Source organism: Salvelinus alpinus, chromosome 21, assembly GCF_045679555.1.
Source record: "Salvelinus alpinus chromosome 21, SLU_Salpinus.1, whole genome shotgun sequence".
Lineage (NCBI taxonomy): Eukaryota > Metazoa > Chordata > Actinopteri > Salmoniformes > Salmonidae > Salvelinus > Salvelinus alpinus.
Window position 1 is genome coordinate 38,773,473 of NC_092106.1, and position 22,339 is coordinate 38,795,811.

At 43.4% G+C, this 22,339-nt stretch overlaps 1 protein-coding gene across 3 annotated transcripts in view; it reads left to right on the forward strand.

Moving 5' to 3' along the window:
• Positions 1-130: 130 nt before the first annotated feature.
• LOC139548319 (cilia- and flagella-associated protein 337-like) overlaps positions 131-22,339 on the forward strand; it is a 47,947-nt gene continuing 25,738 nt past the window's right edge. For 2 of the 3 annotated variants that reach the window (XM_071357929.1, XM_071357930.1), the window contains exons 1-9: positions 131-1,389; positions 3,738-3,847; positions 3,936-4,244; positions 4,419-4,865; positions 5,540-5,711; positions 12,118-12,285; positions 12,383-12,531; positions 13,715-13,951; positions 16,461-16,625. In XM_071357929.1, the coding sequence (XP_071214030.1) occupies positions 3,779-3,847; positions 3,936-4,244; positions 4,419-4,865; positions 5,540-5,711; positions 12,118-12,285; positions 12,383-12,531; positions 13,715-13,951; positions 16,461-16,625 (1,716 nt within the window). In that variant the 5' untranslated portion in view covers positions 131-1,389; positions 3,738-3,778. The remainder of the gene's footprint in view (positions 1,390-3,737; positions 3,848-3,935; positions 4,245-4,418; positions 4,866-5,539; positions 5,712-12,117; positions 12,286-12,382; positions 12,532-13,714; positions 13,952-16,460; positions 16,626-22,339) is intronic. The other variant, XM_071357931.1, reaches the window with a different exon arrangement.

Sequence of the window (22,339 nt, forward strand, 5' to 3'; positions counted from 1 at the left end):
GCTTTTGTCATTTTACATGTAATATAGGTCTGTCTTTTTGCTCTGTGTAACAGTGGATCTGCCATGGTGGAGTTAAGGAGCTATTCTTGGTCGGTACTTGTTTCTAGCAGTCGGTTAATCCCATTCTGAAAGCGTTGTTTCTAGCAGTCGGTTAATCCCATTCTGAAAGCGTTGTTTCTAGCAGTCGGTTAATCCCATTCTGAAAGCGTTGTTTCTAGCAGTCGGTTAATCCCATTCTGAAAGCGTTGTTTCTAGCAGTCGGTTAATCCCATTCTGAAAGCGTTGTTTCTAGCAGTCGGTTAATCCCATTCTGAAAGCGTTGTTTCTAGCAGTCGGTTAATCCCATTCTGAAAGCGTTGTTTCTAGCAGTCGGTTAATCCCATTCTGAAAGCGTTTTTTTCTTGTTTTATTATTCAAGTCTTGGAGACCTAATTTTGGATCCTGTTGCCATCGACGGCAGCTGTAATCAGCTAAATCAGATTATTCCAGGCCATTAGCCATTAAGTGATATGGAAAAATCAGCCATGACACTGGAGAGCGTGTGTGTGTTTAAAATGATACCCAAGAGAGTGTATCTCAGTGTTTTATTTGACTGTGTTAGGTGTAAAAGTGTTAAGGGCAGCTGGACATTGGGTTACTGTGTGGTTCACCATTAGAAAGAGGGGTAGGGGAGTAACAAAGATATTTGGAAACTGTCACAATGTTCTCTCCACCCCCATCGTCTGTGTGTTCGTAGGTGCATGTGCATGTGTTGAAGTGATTGTTAAAGCAATTGGTGAATTACTGTGTTGCTATGCTGAACATGTTACTGTACGGTATGCGTGTGAGACAGAGCAGTGTGTGTATGTGTGGGGGGTTAATTGTACCCTGGTCTAAGATAAGCTCTTCTCCTGTGTCAGATCTGAATAGACCAGAGAAACTGCCTGCTGGACACACAAACACAAGCCTCACTCTCACGAAGTGGTTGCCAGGAGACTCCAGGCTTTGAGAGGCATAATAAAATCAAAGAGTGTGTTTGTGGGGTGTGGGGGGGGGGGACTTTCTTTGCCTCTGTTATGGCTACTGTTGGCAGTTAACTCTTTGGCAGTGTCTGTGCTACGGTACTGGAGGAGTCTTAGTGTTGGATGCCCCGGTGCTTATTTCAACCATGTACTATACTTCAACTTAGTGGTGTGAGGGGAAAACGCATACTGTCAAGGTTATAAAGGGAATTGGGGATCAATTAAAACCTAATTCAAACCAACGCTACATGAAAGACTTGTCTGTAGTGCCTTACTTAGTGGTGTGAAAGCATCTCTGAAGACCTCTGGACCACTTAAGGACACCTGGGAGAGGAGACCCGGACATGCACACAGGTTGATGTGAGCAGAGAACCATCTGACTGAGCTGGTATGTTTGAAAAGTAGCTGTATGTATGTGTGTTGCATGTATGTGTATTGCGTGTATGCGTATTGCGTGTATTGTATGTGTGTGTATTGTATTTGTGTGTATTGTATGTAATGTATGTATGTATGTGTATTGTTGCATGTATGTGTATTGTATGTATAGAAGGTATATTTTGGCATTCTTACTATTATGGTGCAGGTCAGGGTTGTGCTCAATTCAGAATTTAATTGAGAATGCCTCGGAAATTTCAATTCATGATTTTTGAATTTGAGTAGTAAACAGGATACAGAATTGCAATTTGAATTGAAGGAAATATACTGGATATATATACAGATAAAAATGCAACCATTTCAAAGATTTTACTGAGTTACAGTTCATATAAGGAAATTAATCAATTGAAATAAATAAATTAGGCCCTAATCTATGGATTTCACATGACTGGGCCGGGGTGCAGCCATGGGTGGGCCTGGCCCAGCCAATCAGAATGATTATTTCCCCACAATAGGGCTTTAATACAGACAGAAATACTCCTCAGGAACCCAACCTCACCTCAGACAATCCTGCAGGTGAAGAAGCCGGATGTGGACGTCCTGGGCTGGCGTGGTTACACATGGTCTGCGGTTGTGAGGCCAGTTGGACATACTGCCAAAGTCTCTAAAATGACTTTGAAGGCAGCTTATTGTAGAGAAATGAACATTTAATTATCTTGCAACAGCTCTGGTGGACATTACTGCAGTCAGCATGGCAATTGTACTCTCATCTGTGGCATTTTAAAGTGGCCTTTTCTTGTCCCCAGCACAAGCTGCACCTTTAATCAGCTTCTTGATATGTCACCTGTCAGGTGGATGGATTATCTTGGCAAAGGAGAAATGCTCACTAACAGGGATATAAACAAATTTGTGCACAAAACTTGAGAGAAATAAGCTTTTTGTGTGAATGTAACATTTCTGGGATCTTTTATTTCAGCTCATAAAACATGGGACCAACACTTTACATGTTGCGTTTATATTTTTATTCAGTGTAGAATTGAATTCAGTGAAATTCAATGAAATTACAGTAAATGCCACTGCTATTCTATATTAGGTGTTGTCTATACAAATATTCATTTTGTACATAAAACATCAAATATATTATATACATGCAAATAAATAAATGTTGTTCAGTATGGGAGAAAACAAAAATACATTTCCCAGAATGCATTAGTTTAACCCTCAAGTTGACCCTAAAGCCTTCCAAAAGAAGTCAAACAAATGAAATTGTTGGTTGAAATATTAGTGGCTATTCTAAGAACTAAGGTTAAAAGAGAATATGAATGTTTTCACAGAAAAGTGATATTCTTTGGTATCAGGAAGTGTGACCTGTCAGATTCAATTAAACTCATGTTCTATGACTGGGTGGAATTTCTTTGAATTGCACTGAATTAAATTTGACTTCCTATTACTCAAATTCAAAATTCTACATCCTGTGGTATGTGGCAAATTCAATTCGAATTTCAACTCATGAGTTGAATGGGAGACAATTCCAAAATTCATAATTGACCACAACGGTGGTTCAAGTAGACCGAATTGTTGGAATGATCACCACACTACTACTGAAGTGACACTGCCACACAGTGCTCTTTCATTTATTCACAGGTTTAAAGGCCCATTGTAATCAACAATGTGATTTTTCTATATATCCACACTATGAGGTTGGAATAATATTGTAAAAATGATGATAATGTCCTTTTTAGTCTAAGAGCTGTTTGAAAACACCGCCGGAAATTCTGTCTGTTTTGGTGGGATGGAGTTCTGGCCGGTGACATCACCAGGTGGTAAATTAGTTAATAGACCAATAAGAAACCTCTACCAATAACAGCTAGTTTTCAGTTTTCCCCCCCCCCCCCCCCCCCCCCTTTCAGACCATTCCCAGACAATACTTGCACAATTTTTGCATGAGAAATAGCTCTTTGCTAAGAAGATATTTTTGTTTCTTTTTTGACAATTTGAATTGAAAACAATCATGATAAGGTACGTAATTGTTACCCAGAAATGTTTTGACATTGAGATAAAAATGTTTGCGTTGGACCTTTAAGCTCAGCAGGGGTTGAACCCTTGTTTTTCTCTACCTCTCAAACGTCATCATTCTGCTGCCATGACAACACTGAGCAGTACATATAGACTGTTATACTGTAGAGTGAGTATGATTGGCTTAGAGCAGATTGCTTTGTCGAGTAGCTCGTAGAGATATGAGTGATTTATACGGTAGTTGACACTGTATCTATGCAATCAAAAATACACAATCCTTCCAATAGCTGTCTGTGCTTTCCTCCTTGCACACACCCCTGTCTGGAACCTTTATATGATTGACAGCTAGCTGTTACCCTGTCTGAGTGGAAACCACGGAGACCAAGATGGAGGCGGGACTACTGGAGAGCAGGCTGAGTATGGAGGACTATGAGAAATTGCAGAGCCTCTTTCTGGTGAGTGGGTATGGGTACGGAAATGACACAGTAGACATACAGCCCCCCACCCCACCCCCCTGTTGATCTGTGATGACCTCTGTTGTAGGGTGACAGTGAAGCAGGCGTGTCCTTCTCCAGGGCAGAGTTTATAGAACAAGCTTGGTCTGCAGTGCGACGTGGCTCCAGGGAGGAGTACGGCCTCCTATTCGACAGTGTTGTCGTCACTCAGGAGCAGCGTAGCCTGCTATTGGACAGTGCTGACGAGCGAGGGGAGAGGAGAGTAGACTGGGAGAGGTTGACTTCCTTCCTGCTGTTAGGGCTGTCAGAAAAAGAGGAGAATGAACGGGCTGCCACCGTGCCTCGCTGGCAGCCTCCACGAACTCTGACCCCTCCACACCGTGACCCTGTCCAACAGGTAACACGAAGCTCCAGCCTATCAACTCACAATGCTGTAATGGTGCTAATAATTCATCATGAAACAATGGAATAATGAAATAATAGCTTATAAGCTGCATATAAGCATTTAACGGTATTCTCCATCGGTGGTTGTGTATACACTTATCTGTTGATATCTCTATGGTTACCCCAGGTGGTGTACCTGCGTAGCTCAAGCCGGTACCTGTCGGTGAGTAAGGGGGGCACGCTGGGGGTGTGGGCGGGGGAAGACTTTGCCCTTCTCCAAACACACCGCCTCCACAATGACTCTGTCAGGCCCAAAGATCTCTGGGTAACAGCTATGGTGGTGCTGCACAACGTACACAAGGTCCAGTCCAACTCAGCCAATCAATCAATTAATCAGTCAGTCAATGAGATGACCTGCCTCTATCCCTATCATCCCATCCTCTTCTCTCTCTCTCAGATAGCTGTGTCGTTCACCAGTAAGGAGCTGTGTTTCTATGACTTGCTGTCCAAGCAGCAGTTTAGCTGCCAGTATAAAGTCCAGGGTCTGAGATACGCCCCTCTCAGTCTGGACTACTGGTGTCACCCCACTTACCCTGCCCAGGCTGTACTCACCATGGGAGACACGGGGGGACAGGTGAGAGGGGAGGGGGGAGATGGGGACAGGTGAGAGGGGAGGGGGAGAGACAGGGGAACAGGTGAGAGGGGAGGGGGAGAGACAGGGGGACAGGTGGGAGGGGAGGGGAGGGGAGGGGGAGAGACAGGGGGACAGGTGAGAGGGGAGGGGGAGAGACAGGGGGACAGGTGTGAGGGGAGGGGGAAAGACAGAGGACAGGTGGAGGGGAGGGGGAGAGACAGATGGACAGTGGAGGGGGAGTGGGAGGGGGAGAGACAGGGACAGGTGAGAGGGGAGGGGGAGAGCCGGGGAAAGGTGCGAGACAGGGAGAAAAAAAGGGGGACAGGTGAGAGGGAAGGGGGAGAAACATGTGAGAGGGGAAGGGGAGAGACAGGTGGGACAGGTGAGAGGGAAGGGGGAGAGACAGGTGGGAGGGAAGAGGGAGAGACAGGTGGGACAGGTGAGAGGGGAAGGGGAGAGACAGGTGGGACAGGTGAGAGGGAAGAGGGAGAGACAGGTGGGACAGGTGAGAGGGGAAGGGGAGAGACACAGGGGGACAGGTGAGAGGGGAAGGGGAGGCAAATTAATGATTGGGGTCACTACGGTCCAGGTAATAGGTTGGTATAGTTTTTTGTTAATAACCTCTTGCTTGTGTTTTTGTGTGTGTGTGTGTGTGTGTTTTGTCGTCGTCCCAGGTCAGTGCCATATGCTTCAGGTCAGCTCAGATCTCCCTTTTTGAGAGGCCCAGTCCAGGGGCGGAGACAGACTCTGCTGACATCATCAAGTGGAAGGAGCTAGTTGAAGGTCGCCATCGCTGCTGCTACACACTGAGACACCGAGCTCACGGACACGCCTGGGTACGCAGAGGTGAGCTCTGTCCCCAGAATACATCTCATCCTTAGTCCTTCTGACCTGAGTGGCTTTGTACTGTTGGTGGGTGTAAACAACCACCAAACAACATGTCCACACCAACACATCCCCTCTTACAAACAACATGTCCATACCAACACATCCCCTCTTACAAATAACATGTCCATACCAACACATCCCCTCTTACAAACAACATGTCCATACCAACACATCCCCTCTTACAAACAACATGTCCACACCAACACATCCCCTCTTACAAACAACATGTCCATACCAACACATCCCCTCTTACAAACAACATGTCCACACCAACACACCCCCTCGTACAAACACAAGCACACCTCTGATTAATTAACCGACAGGTCCCATTGATTAACATGTCGTTGTTGCTGGTTGACATTTCCCAGACTGCTTTCTGTTGACTTGCATAACCCCAGGCTCTTTGAAGTGCACCACTATCAATTAATATGCAAATGAGCTGGGTTGGTAAAGTGCTTACTGCAGGAGCTAAAGTGATGCCTCAACACTTCTCAGTTGAGAGTCAGCATGTCACTACCGCTGTCTGAATAACTAGCTAGGAGGATAATACCAGCCTGGTTTGATTCCTCTGTCCCGGATGACATGCGGACATCACACACACAAACACACACACACACACACACACACGGTGTCACCCTGAACGTTTGTCCGTCCCCGGATACACACCTTAGCACCTGGGGTGACAGCCGTCCTCAGCGCTTACTCAGCCTGTCATCGCGGTTACGGGTTCTGCAGTGTCATGGAAACACAACGGGTCATTCGTCCTCGGGCCCCCTCATGCTCCCCTCATGCTCCCCTCATGCTCCCCTCATGCTCCTAGTCACCAATTATACATAAACACACACAGACACAGAGTAGACAGATCACCAATTAGCTGATTCAGCATATAGCCTCTTACCCTTTAAAAACACGCACACACACACACACACACACACACACACACACACACACACACACACACACACACACACACACACACACACACACACACACACACACACACACACACACACACACAGCTCTGCTGAGGGGACCATCCTCACATGGGGGATAACGAGAACAAAAATTTGAATAAACAACAACGGTAACACTTGTCACCCAGCGTCATAACATGTCATAACCATGTCCTAACACGTCATAACATGTCATAACCATGTCCTAACACGTCATAACATGTCATAACCATGTCCTAACACGTCATACATGTCATAACCATGTCATAACACATCATAACATGTCATAACCATGTCCTAACACGTCATAACATGTCATAACCATGTCCTAACACGTCATACATGTCATAACCATGTCATAACACGTCATAACATGTCATAACCATGTCCTAACACGTCATAACATGTCATAACCATGTCCTAACACGTCATACATGTCATAACCATGTCATAACACATCATAACATGTCATAACCATGTCCTAACACGTCATACATGTCATAACCATGTCATAACACATCATAACCATGTCCTAACACGTCATAACATGTCATAACCATGGCCTAACACGTCATACATGTCATAACCATGTCATAACACATCATAACCATGTCCTAACACGTCATAACATGTCATAACCATGTCCTAACACGTCATAACCATATCCTAACACGTCATAACATGTCATAACCATATCCTAACACGCCATAACATGTCATAACCATATCATAACATGTCATAACCATGTCATAACACATCATAACCATGTCCTAACACGCCATAACATGTCATAACCATGTCCTAACATGCCATAACCATATCCTAACACGTCATAACATGTCATAACCATATCATAACATGTCATAACATGTCATAACCATGTCCTAACATGCCATAACCATATCCTAACACGTCATACATGTCATAACCATGTCATAACACATCATAACCATGTCCTAACACGTCATAACATGTCATAACCATGTCCTAACATGCCATAACCATATCCTAACACGTCATACATGTCATAACCATGTCATAACACATCATAACCATGTCCTAACATGCCATATCCATATCCTAACTCGACATAACATGTCATAACCATGTCATAACATGCCATAACCATATCCTAACACGTCATACATGTCATAACCATGTCATAACACATCATAACCATTTCCTAACACATCATAACATGTCATAACCATGTCCTAACACGTCATAACATGTCATAACCATGTCCTGACACGTCATAACATGTCATAACCATATCCTAACACGTCATAACCATGTCCTAGCACATCATAACCATGGCATAACACATAACACGTCATAACATGTCATAACCATGTCCTAGCACATCATAACCATGTCATAATACGTCATAACCATGTCCTAACACGTCATAGCCATGTCATAACACATAACACGTCAACATGTCATACCACGTCATAACCATGTCATAACATGTCATAACACATAACACGTCATAACCATGTCATAACACGTCATTACCATGTCATAACACATAACACGTCAACATGTCATACCACGTCATAACCATGTCATAACATGTCATAATAGCTGACATAACTTGTCATAACATGTCATAACCATGTCATAACATGTCATTACCATGTCATAACACATAACTCGTCATAACAGCTGTCATAACACATATATTTACACCTGTTGTGACATCTATTGCTTTATTTTATGGCTGGTTATGACACCTACATCAGAGTGTCAAAACCCACATTTATTCAAATTAGTTTATTCCCTGCCAAGAAGTTTACCTTTCGGTTGAACGTTTGTTACTTAAATCCTTTGTTGTTGTAATGAATTCTTTATATTCATGTTTTTTTTAAATCATATTTTAAATAACTTGAAGAAAATACACTTTATGAAGCATTATGACCATCCTGTGTCACTTTACTTGGACTAAGAAAATACACATTATAACACTGTCAAGAAGCATTATAACCATCATAATCATATAAGCCAGACAGGCCTATCAGGTACAGGCCCTTATATCAGTCATCAGTCAAAAAGAGGGTGTCTTGTCCTGTTCCTGAAATCTGCTCCTGCGTTCATCCCAGTCATCAGCAACAGAGCATTGGGGTAGGTGCATGTCTGACATCAATGTGTGCACAATTACAATGATAATTGAATATGGTCAATTTCAGAAAATGTTATATAACATAAACGTACTGTTGACACGTAGGCTATGACTAGTGTTATGGCTAGTGTTATGTTACACGAAGGCTATGACTAGTGTTATGGCTAGTGTTATGTTACACGAAGGCTATGACTAGTGTTATGGCTAGTGTTATGTTACACGAAGGCTATGGTGTAATGGAATGTTTTGCCTTGTGTGGTAGGTTTTACACTCTTATGTCGTTGTCATGACCAGCCAGAAAATAACGCAACAGGTCTAAATATATGTGTTATGACAGTGTTATGACCATGTTATGACTGTTATGACCGTGTTATGACAGTGTTATGACCGTGTTATGACAGTGTTATGACCGTGTTATGACCGTGTTATGACCGTGTTATGACCGTGTTATGACCGTGTTATGACCGTGTTATGACTGTTATGACCGTGTTATGACAGTGTTATGACCGTGTTATGACCGTGTTATGACTGTTATGACCGTGTTATGACAGTGTTATGACCGTGTTATGACTGTTATGACCGTGTTATAACAGTGTTATGACCGTGTTATGACCGTGTTATGACTGTTATGACCGTGTTATGACAGTGTTATGACTGTTATGACCGTGTTATAACAGTGTTATGACCGTGTTATGACCGTGTTATAACAGTGTTATGACCGTGTTATGACTGTTATGACCGTGTTATAACAGTGTTATGACCGTGTTATGACCGTGTTATGACCGTGTTATGACCGTGTTATGACTGTTATGACCGTGTTATAACAGTGTTATGACCGTGTTATGACAGTGTTATGACAGTGTTATGACCATGTTATAACAGTGTTATGACCGTGTTATGACCGTGTTATGACTGTTATGACCGTGTTATGACAGTGTTATGACTGTTATGACCGTGTTATGACCGTGTTATGACCGTGTTATGACAGTGTTATGAAATCAGATCAAATTTTGTTGGTCACATACGCATGTTTAGCGGATGTCATTAGTGGAATGCTTGTATGGTTATGACCGTGTTATAAAATGTTATGACAAATTGTGACATGGGTATGACTGTGTTATAAAGTGTTGTGACATATTATGACATGATTATGAACGTGTTATAAAATGTTATGACAAATTATGACATGGTTATGACCGTGTTATAAAGTGTTATGACATATTATGACATGGGTATGACTGTGTTATAAAGTGTTGTGACATATTATGACATGATTATGAACGTGTTATAAAATGTTATGACAAATTATGACATGGTTATGACCGTGTTATAAAGTGTTATGACATATTATGACATGGGTATGACTGTGTTATAAAGTGTTGTGACATATTATGACATGATTATGAACGTGTTATAAAATGTTATGACAAATTATGACATGGTTATGACCGTGTTATAAAGTGTTATGACATATTATGACATGGGTATGACTGTGTTATAAAGTGTTGTGACATATTATGACATGATTATGAACGTGTTATGACATATTATGACATGGTTATGACTGTGTTATAAAGTGTTATGACATATTATGACATGGTTATGACCGTGTATAAAGTGTTATGACATATTATGACATGATTATGAACGTGTTATGACATATTATGACATATTATGACCGTGTATAAAGTGTTATGACATATTATGACATGGTTATGACCGTGTTATAAAGTGTTATGATGCTGGGTGTCAAGTAAAATGTTACCACAACAACAAACAATAAATAACAACAAAAGGGAACAGAGGAGATGACAGGGGAACATAAAAGGGATTAGCTAATTGACATTTTACAGGCAGAGTGTGTGTGTTCCTGTGTGCATCTGTGCATGCGTGTCTATGTGTGCGTGTATATTTATATCTGTGTGTGTGTGTATATTTATATCTGTGTGTGTGTGTGTGTGTGTGTGTGTGTGTGTGTGTGTGTGTGTGTGTGTGTGTATCTCTGGGGTGCAAAGTGGTGTTCTTCTGAAGTTCAGAAACAGTGGCTGTTGATGATTAGACATGAGGGTTTATCATATCCCCAAACCACGAGACAGAGACAGAGAGAGAGAGACAGAGACAGAGAGAGACAAGAGAGAGAGAGAGACAAGAGAGAGAGAGAGACAAGAGAGAGAGAGACAAGAGAGAGAGAGACAAGAGAGAGAGAGACAAGAGAGAGAGAGAGACAGAGAGAGACAAGAGAGAGAGAGACAGAGAGAGAGAGAGAGAGAGAGAGACAGAGAGAGACAGAGAGAGACAAGAGAGACAGAGAGAGAGAGAGACAGACAGACAGACATAGAGAGAGAGAGAAATAGAACAGAGGGGGAAAGTGAGAGGACATTTGGAAAAGAGGGAGAGAGAGGTGGCGAGAGAGAGGAAGGGAGAGATGAAAGAGAGAGAGAGAGGAAGGGAGAGATGAAAGAGAGAGAGAGAGGAAGGGAGAGATGAAAGAGAGAGAGAGAGGAAGGGAGAGATGAGAGAGGGAGAGAGAGGAAGGGAGAGATGAAAGAGAGAGAGAGAGGAAGGGAGAGATGAAAGAGAGAGAGAGAGGAAGGGAGAGATGAAAGAGAGAGAGAGAGGAAGGGAGAGATGAGAGAGAGAGAGAGAGGAAGGGAGAGATGAAAGAGAGAGAGAGAGGAAGGGAGAGATGAGAGAGAGAGAGAGAGGAAGGGAGAGATGAAAGAGAGAGAGAGAGGAAGGGAGAGATGAAAGAGAGAGAGAGAGGAAGGGAGAGATGAGAGAGAGAGAGAGAGGAAGGGAGAGATGAGAGAGGGAGAGAGAGGAAGGGAGAGATGAGAGAGGGAGAGAGAGGAAGGGAGAGATGAGAGAGAGAGAGAGAGGAAGGGAGAGATGAGAGAGGGATAGATGGATGCCGCATGACTTCTCACAGTCAACAGAGAACAAACTCCAACTGAACTCATGTTATTTTTGATGATGCTCATTTTACACTCTCATCACCCATCCTGTTCGTGAAATGACACACTGGGTCTGACAGTAAACCTGTCTCTGTGTATGTATGTCAGCTGAAATAAAAACATGATTTGAAAGCTCTCTGCTCTCTGTATGTAGGGCAGCTTAGTCAATATATCTAGCTGGTTATCCACTGGTTATCTTCCTCCTCTCCCTCTCTCCTCACCTTCATCCTCTTTCCTCCTCTCCCTCTCTCCTCACCCCTCTCCTCGTCACTTTACTCACCTCTTTCTACTCATAAAACACCTCATCTTACACCTGTACTTCCTGTTTCCTGCAGTGCGTTTCCTGGGCTCTCTGGAGGCATTGTTGTCGTGCAGCACCAGCCCCCAGAGTAGCATGGTGATTGGCTGGAGGGAGAAAGAGGGCGAGCCTCTCAGAGTCACCGCCTTCCACACGGAGAAAGGAACCAATGACCTGGACCATCACTCTGGGATGAATTTGATAGGCACTCACAAGTCCTACCAAGTTATAATATCTATCCTTACTTCTCATTGGTTGGAACCAATGCAGGCACTAACATCCTTCTCTCTGATTGGTTGCAGCCACCGCAGGTATAGACAACAAGGTACTGCTGTGGAACCCCTATGTGATCTCTAAACCAGTGGGTGTACTCAGAGGTCACATGAGCAGTGTTACCGCCGTACGCTTCATAGTGGGCAAGAAACAGCTGATCAGCTTCTCCAAGGACAAGGTGAGAGAGAAGGAGAAGAGAAGTGGAGACTGTGTGTAGTATTGGGATGTTGTTATGTGTCAAAGACGTGCGTTAGATGAAGTATGACTTCTTCTAAATGATGAAGATGAGACTTAAACAGCTGATCAGCTTCTCCAACGACAAGGTGAGAGAGAAGGAGAAGAGAAGTGGAGACTGTGTGTAGTATTGGGATGTTGTTATGTGTCAAAGACGTGCGTTAGATGAAGTATGACTTCTTCTAAATGATGAAGATGAGACTTAAACAGCTGATCAGCTTCTCCAACGACAAGGTGAGAGAGAAGGAGAAGAGAAGTGGAGACTGTGTGTAGTATTGGGATGTTGTTATGTGTCAAAGACGTGCGTTAGATGAAGTATGACTTCTTCTAAATGATGAAGATGAGACTTAAACAGCTGATCAGCTTCTCCAACGACAAGGTGAGAGAGAAGGAGAAGAGAAGTGGAGACTGTGTGTAGTATTGGGATGTTGTTATGTGTCAAAGACGTGCGTTAGATGAAGTATGACTTCTTCTAAATGATGAAGATGAGACTTAAACAGCTGATCAGCTTCTCCAACGACAAGGTGAGAGAGAAGGAGAAGAGAAGTGGAGACTGTGTGTAGTATTGGGATGTTGTTATGTGTCAAAGACGTGCGTTAGATGAAGTATGACTTCTTCTAAATGATGAAGATGAGACTTAAACAGCTGATCAGCTTCTCCAACGACAAGGTGAGAGAGAAGGAGAAGAGAAGTGGAGACTGTGTGTAGTATTGCGATGTTGTTATGTGTCAAAGACGTGCGTTAGATGAAGTATGACTTCTTCTAAATGATGAAGATGAGACTTAAACAGCTGATCAGCTTCTCCAACGACAAGGTGAGAGAGAAGGAGAAGAGAAGTGGAGACTGTGTGTAGTATTGCGATGTTGTTATGTGTCAAAGACGTGCGTTAGATGAAGTATGACTTCTTCTAAATGATGAAGATGAGACTTAAACAGCTGATCAGCTTCTCCAACGACAAGGTGAGAGAGAAGGAGAAGAGAAGTGGAGACTGTGTGTAGTATTGGGATGTTGTTATGTGTCAAAGACGTGCGTTAGATGAAGTATGACTTCTTCTAAATGATGAAGATGAGACTTATTTCTACATGCGTGTTGAATACTTAAAGACAACTCTCTCTATCTTCTCTCAGGTGCTGAGGTTGTGGGATGTGGCCAGTCAGCTGTGTATTCAGCGTGTCGCTGGCGTCTTCCCCAAGACACAGGAGGAGTGTCACACTCTTCTGTTCCTCAGTGAGGAGCGCTCACGTCTCCTCCTCTCCTTCAACAGTCTGCTCCTCCTCATGGAAGTCAAGAGAGAGGAGGGGAGGAGAGTCACCAGCCATGAGAACCCTGTCACCTGTGTCCTCTATAACAGCCTGTTCAGACAGGTACAGACACAGGAACACATGCACAGTCACCTACATCTACACAGGACCCACGATAATGCTTTTTCTCTCCTCATCCCCCCTCTCTCTCCCTCTCTTTCTCCCCCCCCCCCTCTGTCTCTCTGTCCCTCTCTCCCCCATCTCTCCCCCCCCCCCTCTCTCTCTCTGTCTCTCTCGTCCCTCTCTCTCTCAAATTTGAAATTCAAGCTGCTTTATTGGCATGAAAAACATTGTGTCAATATTGCCAAAGCAACAATGTATACAATAGACATTGTAATAAAATTATAAACAATAACAATAAAATGGTAACAGTCAATAGTCGAATGTAATAAATATAAAAATCGAAATATGGAAAATTAAACTATAAATAACTTATAACTAAATAACGGTCATCTTCACCATTACATCATTACTACAACTACTATCATCATTACCACTATACTACTACCACCACCATCACTAAACTGCTGTCATTACCATTACCACCCATACCACTACTATTTGGAATGATAAACAACAATAATAATAGTAATAACAATAACAGTAATAATAAGTAAGTTACTGCTTACTATGCAGATGTTATTATTCAGTGTCCCTCAGGCTATGGCAGGCAAATACATATTTGGCTGCAAGAGGAGCCATTGCTCCTTCGCCAATATGAGTATTTTTAGTTTTTCCTCTGGGTTTAATAAGTTACAATTTGGAATAAATGTAGTAATTACAGTGAATAATGAATGTCTTTGTGAGGAATATTTATCACAGTAAAGGAGAAAGTGCATCTCTGTTTCTACCTCCCCTGTCGTGCAGTGACCACATACACACTTCTCTTTGGGTAGCCATGTCTTTTTATGTCTGCCGGTTTCTATTGCCAATCGGTGGTCACTCAGCCTGTACTTGGTAAGGATCTGTCTCTGCTTCGTATCTCTGACAGAGTAGAGATAATCAGCCAGTTCATATTCTCTGTTTAGGGTCAGATAGCAATTTAGTCGGCTTTGGGATTTTGTTTCGTTTTTCCAATGTTGTAAATATGAGTCCTTTGATTGGTTTATGATTTTGTTTATTGGAATTCTTTCTTTTGAAGCGGTGCTGGTGTCAGCTTGGTTGGTGAGGTCCAACACCAGCTGACTGAGAGGGCTCGTTTCTGGGCTCAGCTCTTGGGTTTGAAGTGCTTTAAATTGCAGACTTGAATTTGGACATGAATTTAGATGTAGCCAAAATTTTAATGATCTTTTCTGTATTTTCATTATTACTGGAAAGCGGCCCAATTCTGCCCTACATACTGTACATTAGTTGGTGTATTTCTCTGGACTTATAGAATTTTCCGACAGAATTCTGCATGTAGGGCTTCAATTGGATGTTTGTCCCACATTTTAAAGTCCAGTTTATTGAGTGGCCCCCAAACCTCACTTCCGTAAAGAGCTATTGGTAGGATTACACTGTCAAATATTTTGGTCCAAATTCTAATTGGGATGTTGATTTTGAATAATTAAATTTTAATTGCATACAAAGCTCTGCGTGCTTTTTCTTTGAGTGCATTCACTGTCATATTAAAGTTTCCCGATGCAGATATGGTCAGACCAAGGTAGGTGTAATTTTTAGTGTGTTCAATTATGTTGTTGTTCAGGGTGAATTTATATTTGTGTTTCTGACATCTGTTTTTTTTTGTTGGAAAATCATGATTTTAGTTTTTGGGAAATTTATTGCCAGGGCCCGAATATGGCAATATTGCTCTAGAATGTTAATGTTCTGTTGAAGACCTTCTTTGGTTGGTGATAGAAGTACCAAGTCATCAGCATATAGCAGGTATTTCACCTCTGTGTCAAATAGTGTGAGTCCTGGGGCTGGAGAATGGTCCAACATGTCTGCTAATTCATTGATCTCTCTCTCTCTGTCTCTCTCCCCCCCCTCTCTCTCTGTCTCTCTCTCTCTCTCCCCCCTCTCTGTCTCTCTCTCTCTCTTCCCCCTCTCTGTCTCTCTCTCTCTGCCCCCCCCCTCTGTCTTTCTCTCTCTTTCTCCCCCCCTCTCTCTCTCTCTCTGTTTCTCTCTCCCCCCCCTCTCTCTCGCTCTCTCTCTCTCTCTCTGTCTCCTCCCCCTCTCTCTCTCTGTCTCTCTCTACCCCCCTCTCCTCTCTCTCTCTCTCCCTCTCTCTCTCTCTCCCCCCTCTCTCTCTCTCCCCCCCCCCCCCTCTCTCTCTCTCTCTCTCTCTCTCTCTCTCTCTCTCTCTCTCTGTCTCTCTCTCCCCCTCTCTCCCCCCTCTCTGTCTCTCTCCCCCCTCTCTCTCTGTCTCTCTCTCCCCCTCTCTGTCTCTCTACCCCCTTTCTCTCTCCTCTCTCTCTGTCTCTCTACCCCCCCCCCTCTCTGTCTCTCTACCCCCCTCTCTGTCTCTCTCTCTCTGTCTCTACCCCCCCTCTCTCTTTCTGTCTCCCCCCCTCTCTCTCTCCCTCTCTCGCTCTGTCTGTCTACCCCTCTCTCCCCCCCTCTGTCTCTCTACCTCCCCCTCTCTGTTTCTCAGGTGATCAGCAGTGACTCTGGCTCCACAGTGATCTGTTGGCTGGTGGACACAGGTCAGAAGGTCAAGCAGTTCCACCGTTGTCATGGTGATGCTGAGATCTCCACCATGGCGCTGGACGGGACACAGACACGCTTGTTCACTGCCGGCACAGACGGAGTAGTCAAGGTCACTCGTTACATTAATCGACGTAGGCAGTCACCGCAAGCATGAAATAGATAAACACTAAGATGTGAATATTGTTCCAGTCCAATCTGCAGGGGTCATTGTGTAGAATATGTAGGTGTAACTAATAACCATAGTTACATCCACAGATACATACAGTACATATACACTACCGTTCAAAAGTTTGGGGTCACTTAGACATGTCCTTGTTTTTGAAAGAAAAGCAAAAAAAATTGTCCATTAAAATAACATCAAATCGATCAGAAATACAGTGTAGACATTGTTAATGTTGTAAATGACTATTGGTGCTGGAAACGGCAGATTTTTTGTGTAATATCTACATAGGCGTACCGAGGCCCGTTATCAGCAACCATCACTCCTGTGTTCCAGTGGCATGTTGTGTTAACTTATTTCTGATCAATTTGATGTTATTTTAATGAACAAAAAAAAAAGTTGCTTTTCTTAAAAAAAAACAAGGACATTTCTAAGTGACCCCAAACTTTTGAACTGTAGTGTAGATATTACAAATGTTCAATAGTACCATCTTCAATAGAAGGGACCTTAAATATATTGTTGTTTTTGAAATCGAAGAATTGGGTGAAACAGAATAGATTACAGTAGAATTGTGTTGTGAGACTGTTTGTTGATTGAGTCCAGTGAGTGTGACCCCTGACGTGTGGAAGCTTTAGGCGGAGGCCATCTGACACTTTCATCTTCTCTGCTAGTATTTCTGTTGTGTCAGGGGCTTTCTGGTCTGCTGACTACCGACTGTGTTTACTTGTGTTTGTGTCCGAACCCCCCAGGGGAGTGTCTGTCTGTCTGTCTGTCTGTGTTTGTACGTTTGTCTGACTTTTGTCGGTGCTTGTTTCTGTGTGTCTGTCCTTCTGTTAGTCTAGAGTTGGTGTCTGTCCTTCTGTTAGTCTAGAGTTGGTGTCTGTCCTTCTGTTAGTCTAGAGTTGGTGTCTGTCCTTCTGTTAGTCTGGAGTTGGTGTCTGTCCTTCTGTTAGTCTAGAGTTGGTGTCTGTCCTTCTGTTAGTCTAGAGTTGGTGTCTCTCCTTCTGTTAGTCTAGAGTTGGTGTCTGTCCTTCTGTTAGTCTAGAGTTGGTGTCTGTCCTTCTGTTAGTCTAGAGTTGGTGTCTGTCCTTCTGTTAGTTTAGAGTTGGTGTCTCTCCTTCTGTTAGTCTAGAGTTGGTGTCTCTCCTTCTGTTAGTCTAGAGTTGGTGTCTCTCCTTCTGTTAGTCTAGAGTTGGTGTCTCTCCTTCTTTTAGTCTAGAGTTGGTGTCTCTCCTTCTGTTAGTCTAGAGTTGGTGTCTCTCCTTCTGTTAGTCTAGAGTTGGTGTCTGTCCTTCTGTTAGTCTAGAGTTGGTGTCTCTCCTTCTGTTAGTCTAGAGTTGGTGTCTGTCCTTCTGTTAGTCTAGAGTTGGTGTCTGTCCTTCTGTTAGTCTAGAGTTGGTGTCTCTCCTTCTGTTAGTCTAGAGTTGGTGTCTCTCCTTCTGTTAGTCTAGAGTTGGTGTCTCTCCTTCTGTTAGTCTAGAGTTGGTGTCTCTCCTTCTGTTAGTCTAGAGTTGGTGTCTCTCCTTCTTTTAGTCTAGAGTTGGTGTCTCTCCTTCTGTTAGTCTAGAGTTGGTGTCTCTCCTTCTGTTAGTCTAGAGTTGGTGTCTCTCCTTCTGTTAGTCTAGAGTTGGTGTCTGTCCTTCTGTTAGTCTAGAGTTGGTGTCTCTCCTTCTGTTAGTCTAGAGTTGGTGTCTCTACTTCTGTTAGTCTAGAGTTGGTGTCTCTCCTTCTGTTAGTCTAGAGTTGGTGTTTCTCCTTCTGTTAGTCTAGAGTTGGTGTCTCTCCTTCTGTTAGTCTAGAGTTGGTGTCTGTCCTTCTGTTAGTCTAGAGTTGGTGTCTGTCCTTCTGTTAGTCTAGAGTTGGTGTCTGTCCTTCTGTTAGTCTAGAGTTGGTGTCTGTCCTTCTGTTAGTCTAGAGTTGGTGTCTGTCCTTCTGTTAGACTAGAGTTGGTGTCTGTCCTTCTGTTAGACTAGAGTTGGTGTCTGTCCTTCTGTTAGTCTAGAGTTGGTGTATGTCCTTCTGTTAGTCTAGAGTTGGTGTCTGTTCTTCTGTTAGTCTAGAGTTGGTGTCTGTCCTTCTGTTAGTCTAGAGTTGGTGTCTGTCCTTCTGTTAGTCTAGAGTTGGTGTCTGTCCTTCTGTTAGTCTAGAGTTGGTGTCTGTCCTTCTGTTAGTCTAGAGTTGGTGTCTGTCCTTCTGTTAGTCTAGAGTTGGTGTCTGTCCTTCTGTTAGTCTAGAGTTGGTGTCTGTCCTTCTGTTAGTCTAGAGTTGGTGTCTGTCCTTCTGTTAGACTAGAGTTGGTGTCTGTCCTTCTGTTAGTCTAGAGTTGGTGTCTGTCCTTCTGTTAGTCTAGAGTTGGTGTCTCTCCTTCTGTTAGTCTAGAGTTGGTGTCTGTCCTTCTGTTAGACTAGAGTTGGTGTCTGTCCTTCTGTTAGTCTAGAGTTGGTGTCTCTCCTTCTGTTAGTCTAGAGTTGGTGTCTGTTCTTCTGTTAGTCTAGAGTTGGTGTCTGTCCTGTTAGTCTAAAGTTGGTGTCTGTTCTTCTGTTAGTATAGAGTTGGTGTCTGTTCTTCTGTTAGTATAGAGTTGGTGTCTGTCCTTCTGTTAGTCTGGAGTTGGTGTCTCTCCTTCTCTTAGTCTAGAGTTGGTGTCTCTCCTTCTGTTAGTCTAGAGTTGGTGTCTCTCCTTCTGTTAGTCTAGAGTTGGTGTCTGTCCTTCTGTTAGTCTAGAGTTGGTGTATGTCCTTCTCTTAGTCTAAAGTTGGTGTCTGTCCTTCTGTTAGTCTAGAGTTGGTGTCTGTCCTTCTGTTAGTCTGGAGTTGGTGCCTCTCCTTCTCTTAGTCTAGAGTTGGTGTCTGTCCTTCTGTTAGTCTAGAGTTGGTGTCTGTCCTTCTGTTAGTCTAGAGTTGGTGTCTCTCCTTCTGTTAGTCTAAAGTTGGTGTCTGTCCTTCTGTTAGTCTAGAGTTGGTGTCTGTCCTTCTCTTAGTCTAGAGTTGGTGTCTGTCCTTCTGTTAGTCTAGAGTTGGTGTCTGTCCTTCTGTTAGTCTAGAGTTGGTGTCTCTCCTTCTGTTAGTCTAGAGTTGGTGTCTGTCCTTCTGTTAGTCTAGAGTTGGTGTCTGTCCTTCTGTTAGTCTAGAGTTGGTGTCTGTCCTTCTGTTAGTCTAGAGTTGGTGTCTCTCCTTCTGTTAGTCTAGAGTTGGTGTCTCTCCTTCTGTTAGTCTAGAGTTTGTGTCTCTCCTTCTGTTAGTCTAGAGTTGGTGTCTGTCCTTCTGTTAGTCTAGAGTTGGTGTCTGTCCTTCTCTTAGTCTAGAGTTGGTGTCTGTCCTTCTGTTAGTCTAGAGTTGGTGTCTCTCCTTCTCTTAGTCTGGAGTTGGTGTCTCTCCTTCTCTTAGTCTAGAGTTGGTGTCTGTCCTTCTGTTAGTCTAGAGTTGGTGTCTGTCCTTCTGTTAGTCTAGAGTTGGTGTCTCTCCTTCTGTTAGTCTAAAGTTGGTGTCTGTCCTTCTGTTAGTCTAGAGTTGGTGTCTGTCCTTCTCTTAGTCTAGAGTTGGTGTCTGTCCTTCTCTTAGTCTAGAGTTGGTGTCTGTCATTCTGTTAGTCTAGAGTTGGTGTCTGTCCTTCTGTTAGTCTAGAGTTGGTGTCTCTCCTTCTGTTAGTCTAGAGTTGGTGTCTGTCCTTTTGTTAGTCTAGAGTTGGTGTCTGTCCTTATGTTAGTCTAGAGTTGGTGTCTGTCCTTCTGTTAGTCTAGAGTTGGTGTCTGTCCTTTTGTTAGGATAGAGTTGGTGTCTGTCCTTTTGTTATTCTAGAGTTGGTGTCTGTCCTTCTGTTAGTCTAGAGTTGGTGTCTGTCCTTCTGTTAGTCTAGAGTTGGTGTCTCTCCTTCTGTTAGTCTAGCGTTTGTGTCTGTCCTGTTAGTCCAGAGTTGGTGTCTGTCCTGTTAGTCCAGAGTTGGTGTCTGTCCTTCTGTTAGTCTAGAGTTGGTGTCTGTCCTTCTGTTAGTCTAGAGTTGGTGTCTGTCCTTCTGTTAGTCTGGAGTTGGTGTCTGTCCTGTTAGTCTAGAGATGGTGTCTGTCCTTGTGTTAGTCTAGAGTTGGTGTCTGTCCTTGTGTTAGTCTAGAGTTGGTGTCTGTCCTTCTGTTAGTCTAGAGTTGGTGTCTGTCCTTCTGTTAGTCTAGAGTTGGTGTCTCTCCTTCTGTTAGTCTAGAGTTGGTGTCTGTCCTTCTGTTAGTCTAGAGTTGGTGTCTCTCCTTCTGTTAGTCTAGAGTTGGTGTCTGTCCTTCTGTTAGTCTAGAGTTGGTGTCTGTCCTTCTGTTAGTCTAGAGTTGGTGTCTGTCCTTCTGTTAGTCTAGAGTTGGTGTCTGGGTTTCTGTTAGTCTAGAGTTGGTGTCTCTCCTTCTGTTAGTCTAGAGTTGGTGTCTGTCCTTCTGTTAGTCTAGAGTTGGTGTCTCTCCTTCTGTTAGTCTAGAGTTGGTGTCTGTCCTTCTGTTAGTCTAGAGTTGGTGTCTGTCCTTCTGTTAGTCTAGAGTTGGTGTCTCTCCTTCTGTTAGTCTAGAGTTGGTGTCTGTCCTTCTGTTAGTCTAGAGTTGGTGTCTGTTCTTCTGTTAGTCTAGAGTTGGTGTCTGTCCTTCTGTTAGTCTAGAGTTGGTGTCTCTCCTTCTGTTAGTCTAGAGTTGGTGTCTCTCCTTCTGTTAGTCTAGAGTTGGTGTCTGTCCTTCTGTTAGTCTAGAGTTGGTGTCTGTCCTTCTGTTAGTCTAGAGTTGGTGTCTGTCCTTCTGTTAGTCTAGAGTTGGTGTCTGTCCTTCTGTTAGTCTAGAGTTGGTGTCTGTCCTTCTGTTAGTCTAGAGTTGGTGTCTGTCCTTCTGTTAGTCTAGAGTTGGTGTCTGTCCTTCTGTTAGTCTGGAGTTGGTGTCTGTCCTGTTAGTCTAGAGATGGTGTCTGTCCTTGTGTTAGTCTAGAGTTGGTGTCTGTCCTTGTGTTAGTCTAGAGTTGGTGTCTGTCCTTCTGTTAGTCTAGAGTTGGTGTCTGTCCTTCTGTTAGTCTAGAGTTGGTGTCTCTCCTTCTGTTAGTCTAGAGTTGGTGTCTGTCCTTCTGTTAGTCTAGAGTTGGTGTCTCTCCTTCTGTTAGTCTAGAGTTGGTGTCTGTCCTTCTGTTAGTCTAGAGTTGGTGTCTGTCCTTCTGTTAGTCTAGAGTTGGTGTCTGTCCTTCTGTTAGTCTAGAGTTGGTGTCTGGGTTTCTGTTAGTCTAGAGTTGGTGTCTCTCCTTCTGTTAGTCTAGAGTTGGTGTCTGTCCTTCTGTTAGTCTAGAGTTGGTGTCTCTCCTTCTGTTAGTCTAGAGTTGGTGTCTGTCCTTCTGTTAGTCTAGAGTTGGTGTCTGTCCTTCTGTTAGTCTAGAGTTGGTGTCTCTCCTTCTGTTAGTCTAGAGTTGGTGTCTGTCCTTCTGTTAGTCTAGAGTTGGTGTCTGTCCTTCTGTTAGTCTAGAGTTGGTGTCTGTCCTTCTGTTAGTCTAGAGTTGGTGTCTCTCCTTCTGTTAGTCTAGAGTTGGTGTCTCTCCTTCTGTTAGTCTAGAGTTGGTGTCTGTCCTTCTGTTAGTCTAGAGTTGGTGTCTGTCCTTCTGTTAGTCTAGAGTTGGTGTCTGTCCTTCTGTTAGTCTAGAGTTGGTGTCTGTCCTTCTGTT